Source organism: Pinus tabuliformis, chromosome 6, assembly GCF_031772625.1.
Source record: "Pinus tabuliformis cultivar Carrire ecotype Pingquan chromosome 6, CPIR1, whole genome shotgun sequence".
Classification (NCBI taxonomy): domain Eukaryota; kingdom Viridiplantae; phylum Streptophyta; class Pinopsida; order Pinales; family Pinaceae; genus Pinus; species Pinus tabuliformis.
This window is the reverse complement of record NC_142292.1, coordinates 818,753,470-818,760,599: the sequence shown is the minus strand read 5'-3', so window position 1 is coordinate 818,760,599 and position 7,130 is coordinate 818,753,470. Positions and strand designations below refer to the sequence as shown.

General features: G+C 36.5%; 1 protein-coding gene across 1 annotated transcript; it reads left to right on the top strand.

Annotated features, from left to right (window-relative positions):
* Positions 1-5,708: 5,708 nt before the first annotated feature.
* On the top strand, positions 5,709-6,365 carry LOC149261327 (histone H2B.7-like). Its single transcript, XM_089381596.1, has one exon. It carries the CDS (start codon positions 5,787-5,789, stop codon positions 6,210-6,212), a length of 426 nt encoding a protein of 141 aa, XP_089237722.1. The 5' UTR covers positions 5,709-5,786; the 3' UTR covers positions 6,213-6,365.
* The last annotated feature ends 765 nt before the right edge of the window (positions 6,366-7,130 follow it).

Here is a 7,130-nt window from a genome sequence, read left to right as displayed (position 1 = left end):
GTGGAAACCCTAGACCAAGACTTATATGCTAACACTTCAACTAATCCGAGACCAACAATGACATGACCATGACAACTAATGAGAACCATGATTACTGAAGGGAGTAGCACTGACCTATACTCAACAACCAATGATCAGATTTTTTTATTTGAAGACCTACTGAAACCATAATTTTTTTTGCCTAAAACCCAAACAAAAACTTTGAAAGAGCATATTTGATCATTGGTGACTGACATGACTGACAAGTACTAACATTGGCTCTGGTTGGGTATGGTAGCTTCTTTAGGATGTCAAGAACACCATAGACCAGGTAGCCTTATCCATTAGGCATGGAGTAAAAAAAGAGAGACCAAACTCAAAACTGAAAACTGACCAACAAACTGAACTGAATTAACTCTAAAAATGACTACTAACTGAACTTACTTATGGTAGCAGACCATTGAGATCTTAGGGCCTTCACCTCGGGCTTCAAATCCTGATGATAATCGCCCACCTGCTAAATATATATATACAATCATGTGAAATGATCCCTCCAATGTAACCAATCCAACAAATGGCTACTTACTTGAATCCTATTCACACTTTCCTTGAGCAGGCAGAAAAAACAAAAACTAGGCAACTCCAAGTATCCACTGAAAATGTGCTCATGATCCATAAATACAACAAAATTCATCTTCCTTGATGACTACAACAACTCAACAAAAGGATCCTGAAAATTGCGAATGAATACCTTTTCTTGATGATCAACAACAAGACAAAAATCTTCTTCCTTTTTAGACATTGGTTGTTTTAGAAAATGAAGTTTGTCATTCTCAAGCGAAATAGATATAGACTGCAAAATTTTGGATGAATTTTGTAATGAGACTCTTGCTGAGCAAGACAATGAAGCCGACTGCCTGATAAAATTCATGTCATCTTTGTTTTGAAAGCTCATAATTAACTAATGGAGAAGGACTTTGATTATAGATATCATCCAAAACATCAGCTATTGGCTAATGGAGAACTTGAGAGGATTGTTGCAACTTGTCATACATTGGTTCCAATGGGACTACATGATTTTCTATAAGCTCTTCATTCTTTGCTTCAGAAATATTATCGAAATTTTTCTTCAAAAACTGAAATGAATCAAAACTTAATGGTACATAATCATCCTGCATCAAATCACAATATGTTTCAAATTCTAAACTTTCATCTGTGATTTGAAACTCAATGTAACTCAGTGGATGGGATTTTGGAGCGAAAGAAGCTTCCATATCACAAGTGACATCTTCAACCAATTCATGAGAAGGCTACCCATTTATACCGTTGACAACTCGCCTATCTGCTTGCTTATAGTTTTCCCTTATTTTTGCAAATGAGGAGAAACACAAGGGTAAGGAGTCCCAATCAAGAAGTTCATTGTCTTTTTCATGCTCAATATCAAAACTGAAAGACTGCTGATTTCTAATCTTGGGACAATTTTCTCTTAGAATTGAAATGAAGTGAAAAATAAAGGTAAATACCCTTCACTTGCTTTGAAATTTTCTGCATTTTCTTCATTGTTGTCATAATTGATATGCACAAGCCGAGTGTTATAATTGTGTTGTTGTAATTGAACTTTATCCTCCCAAAAACATGCCCTTGATTGCCTTGAAGAGTCAGCCTCTATTTCAACAACATAATCATCATCATACTGATCATACTTGGGTAAATCATCCATATAAACAATGTCATCAAACATACACATTAGATCAACATATTGCTTCTCCATGGGTTGATCTACAAATCCATTTTCATATCCATAAATGAATACAAAAAATAATCATTTTCTGATCTACGGTAACTGGGATTAGCAGGAAAATTGTTAGGGCCAACAACCTCCTCTTCTTCTGCAATAAGTGGGACATGGTGTCTTTGAACAACAAGTTCATCTCTCATGGTGATATTTCGCATCATTTCCTCCATTGTACTTACCAAAATGTCGAGCTTCACTTCTGAAGATGTCAGGTACTCCTTCTCTATGTTCTCCCTCGCTTCTTCCTTCAACTTTGACCTTTTGACCAACAGATTAGCTTCCACAACTATTGCACTGTCTTGCATTTCTTTGAGTGTTGTAGTGTTCCTTTCTCTCAATTGAAACACCATTTTTCGGATCAAAGGCATTCGGGTAGTGTAAGAGAGCTAAACCGGAAGGTAGTTTGATATCAACAGGCATTGAATGGTATACTTGATTGAATCTAGCTGAAAAGTGTTGCATTGTTTCTCCTGGTTGTCTTTCCAAATGATTATATTCTTCTAAAATCAGAAAAGGATTCCTCTTGATCACCCATTTATCAAGAAATACTTGCACAAACTAATGGAAATCGAAAATGCTTGCGGCTGGTAAGTCTTTGAACCATTTCTTGGCTTCGACTTGCAAAGATAAAGCAAAAATCCTGATATGGACATCATCTTCTTCAACCTCAAAAAGGTCGAGAAAAGTTTCAAAATTTTGAATGTGTTTTTCAGAATTTGTAATAATTTTTAGGGAAATCATGGAGTATAGGAGGTAAGATGAGTGGCTTGTATCTATCTGGAATTTTACAAGGTGTAGGAGTATGTACAGAAGTTGTAGGATTAGTCTTGATGTCTTGAGGCTCATCAAGTTGAAGATGGTCAACATAAGATTCAAAAGAAGGGTCTTGATCAAAATCAAAATTTGTATTCACAATCTTCAAAGGAAAGGAATCAAATGCGGGTCTGGGATCTTTTCTCAAATACAATATACTCTGGAAAACCTTCTTGACATTCTCAGGAAAAGAGAAGAAATAATTTACAATAAAGAACATGAAGTCTTGGATGAAATTCCAACTTGAATACCTAATCTTCCCATATTGTCCTTTCATTTTTCTGTTGGTAAGATTCATCCCCTAATGGAGTCATTGAATTAAATTTGAAACTGATTTGGAGTTGCTAGGTGAATGATTTCAACCTGCTTGTGTCTGACCGCTGTCCACCATCAATAATTAGATCTTATCATTGTCGTTCTTTCGCAGGGAAGATATGATCTTTCGTTTCCCCGACAACGACACCAAAATGTTATCCTCGACAATATCCCAAGGCTGTGAAAGGAGATCGAAGGAGGTAACCTCAAACCACTTAGGGTTTAACAGATAGCCTTGCCAAACTAGAGAGGGCTCTCTCTATAAAATTCACAGCCAAATATGATTGGAGTGGGAAAAAGATATTAGGCTATATATGTTCAGCTCTAGGGTTTTGAAATTTATGGTTTTGCTGGATCAGGAGTGAAAATCAAGGAACAAGGTCAGGTCTCAAGGTTTCAGTTGCAAGAGATATAAAGGAGCAGGGTAGGTGTGCCTTTGTGATACTTTGGGGTTTTGTCGATGCAGTGTAGGGTGGAAAAGAAAATATTCAAAATGAGCATGGCAATCATGAATTCATTTGTCAGAAGACTAAGTACACAAAATGATATTTCTAACCAAAGCAAAGCATAATTAAAAGAATTCCGCTTAAAACCTCTTAGGAAAATCACTGAAGAAGGAAGATATGGAAAAGAGACTTGTATATCATTCATATAAAAATACAACAGAGAGAAAACATTATCACAAACTCACAATACAAGAATTCCTGAATACTAGCTGCAACTGTCCTGATTTCTTGTAAAAAGTGATGAAGTCCAAGCTGTAAGAGTTCCACTCATTGATGTCCAACCCTAATTATGACTGAAAAACTAGATACAAATAGACCACATAACCATTTCCCCTCTCCCAGGGTCGAATCCTTCAGTTTAGGAACTGATTACATGAAGTGCTCAACAAACCCTAATGTCTAGGGAGGTTAAAACAAATCCTCCTTTTAAACTTTGACTAAACTGCTCCTCATAAATGAGGCCTAAAATTACATGAAAATTACTCTAACAAGCTTATTTACCTCCTATTACATCATTTCAACTCATAAAAGAAGAATTACATCAAAAAAAGTCGAACTGGACTGAGCAAACTGAGAAAAATGAGTTCTAGGAAAAAACGTAGCGAATTGCCTGAAAACGTAGTGTGCCTGCAGAAAACATAGCATGCAACTTGCAAGAGACTTTTGGAGGGGTTTCTGTGCTCCAAATTTAGCTCATGATAGCTCATTGGAAATATTTGTCTGTCTATTACACCATAGAGTCCTTAAGCACTGAAAAAGATTGATTCTAGCCCTCCAAAACTCAATTATCCCATAGCTACTCCAAAAACGTAGCGTGCTGCTCAAAAAGAGGGCAGAAAGGTGTTTTTAGGCACTTTTTTGACTTTTTGACCTGCTAGATCATGCTGTAGTGGAAGTATGGTTTGCTAGGATTTATGTAGAGGTTAAAAGACATCCATAACACTAAGCCATTTGTCAAATAGATGCCCCCAACAAAAACGTAGTGTGGGCCACACTTTCTTTTCTGGCCAAAACATGCTAAAAATTGGAAAAGTGCCCAAAAATTCAAAAATTTGCCAAAATTGCCCAAAATTTGCTCCATTGACCCTCTGATGAAATGATAAAGTCCACCCCTGAAATCTTGACCTTATATCCTGTAAGGTTTGTGGCAAACAAGCTGGTTAGTTTATCATGATAACCCACTTGTTGGATTTGCTCACAAAACCCTAGGCAACCAATATTCTGGAAACACCGCTTAGCAGATGGTGAGGAGACCAACTCCTGAGTGTTAAGGGGTTCAAAACTTGACACTTTTCCTCCATTGTTGTAGGTTTTCTTTTCAGTTTCCATGTTCAAATGTTGCACAACAAACTAGGTTATGAGGAATGGAAAAAATAGAGTTTTAATTATGGAAACTGGAGATTTAGGTTTTGTAATTTGAAGGGAGGGGAAAGAGGAGTTAGGGAAATCCAAATTCCTCACTTTCTATGAAATCTCACATTAACTTGTCTTTTGATTTTGGATTTTGGATTTGGTTAGATTTCCATTTTTTCCTTGAGGAAAAAATCAAAACTTTAATAAAGATAAACAAAATTATATCAAAACTTTAATAAAGATAAACAAAATTATATTTTGTATACACAACTAAATGTGTATTGAAGGTAGATTTACCCAAATCCATACTAGGTCAAAAACATGTGCCAATACATCCCATAAAAAAATGTAAACAACCCGTACAAAATAACCCAACACGGATAAAAGATAATCCATATGAAAAAAATCACTACCATAGTATACAACTAGACAAAAAAAAATTGGTTGAATTTCCATTAGGACCAACCACTCCAAATTTTTTAATTTTCATGTAATTTATTATTCAAAAGACAATACAATTTTTAATAAAGGAAAAACCTAAACATTTGAAGATCTAAACCAAATTGGAAAACAATTAACATTGTTAAAGATACTTAACCACGCACGACCCGAGACAAAATTCAAATTTTCCACGCGGGAAAAAATTGAATTACAAAGTACCGACTATATCACATCAAATAAATTTATATATCTCAATGTCGAATTTTTTTGTTTGTGTTTTTGTTTTTTTAGCAAACGGTCATTTAGTCTTTTTGACCTTCTGACCCGGTTTTGATTTCATACTTCGTGCATACCGCCAAAATGAACCTACCATGTTACAGCCGTCGATTAAGAGGCACAAATCTACGGCCGAAATTAAACGGATGGGCCAATCCGTGCCATACTCAACCAACCAATAGGAGAGCCGACGTCTCTTCCTATATATATACACACATGCAAATGGCTTATCATCCCATACGCAAGTTTCTGCACCGGTTTTCTTGTGATAAAAGCAGTTCTAAACGCGTGTGAATCGAAGTCGAGCAATGGCTCCCAAGGCAGAGAAGAAGCCAGCTGAGAAGAAGCCTGTCGCAGAGAAGGCTCCCGCTGAGAAGAAGCCTGCTCCTCCCAAAGCTGGGAAGAAGCTGCCGAAGGAAGGCGCCGAGAAGAAGGGAAAGAAGAAGCACAAGAAGAGCGTGGAGACCTACAAGATTTATATTTTCAAGGTTCTGAAGCAGGTTCACCCCGATATCGGTATTTCCAGCAAGGCCATGGGGATAATGAACAGCTTCATCAATGACATTTTTGAGAAGCTGGCCAGCGAGTCATCGAAACTTGCCCGCTACAATAAGAAGCCTACCATTACCTCCCGGGAGATTCAAACCGCTGTAAGGCTCGCCCTTCCTGGAGAGCTTGCCAAGCATGCCGTCTCTGAGGGTACAAAAGCGGTTACCAAGTTCACCAGCGCCTAATTCTGGTAGAATTGTCTGTGCATTTAATTCAGTTCAATGGTGTCCTTTGACACCACCTTTGCTGCGGATCTTTTAACATGCTCTTTGTGTTAGAGGTCAATGGTTGCGTAGTGGGATTTTTATTTTGTTTATTTATTAATTTTTGTTTTTAAAGCTGGAACTGTTGTTCATTGACAATTTCCTTTCAAAAAGTTTAGGTTTTCGGTAACAGGTTTGAGCATTTTATGAAGTGAGGGTTTTTTAGCCATTGAACTGTTCTTTTTCTTACGTCTTAGAATGCATTTAAAATGCTGTCAGTGCTACAAATTCAGTCCTTTCTTTTTTGTTTCCAAAGAAAAAAATTTGAAATTTTTACAATCAATAAAAAGTTAATAGTTGTACATGACAAAATCATTCTGGGAAATGTCATCCTATTTACAAAGCAGTATAGTACTCAGCAAATTTGGGAACCAGCAAAAGGTAAAAAAATTTGGGAACCAGCAAAAGGTAAAAATATGCTAATCATGGTCAGTTTTTCAAGATACAACAAAATATCATAGCTATGCCTCCTCATTTAAGGAGAAAATGATCCACACATCAAAGTTATCAGGTTTATAGAACAGTTGTATACCTTAATAAACAAAAACTAAAAGCTGTTTCATTATGATCAATATAAAACATAAAAAACACTTATTCTGTATGCTGAAGACTGATATGAAGAATCAACAGCTAAAGGAAAAAGTATAAGCATATGCCAGGCAACTTAGTCAAAAAGAAAGATAATCTGATCTAAGGCTGTTGGTCTGATACATGGACCCTCTTCTCTTCTTCTGTTATGTGCCATGCATCCACAATCTGTTGTAGACCTTTCTTAGAAAGGATGTTTGGATCTGTGTTCTGCTGTTTGTATATGTGGTAAGCAGTTAGAGAGTCACCAAA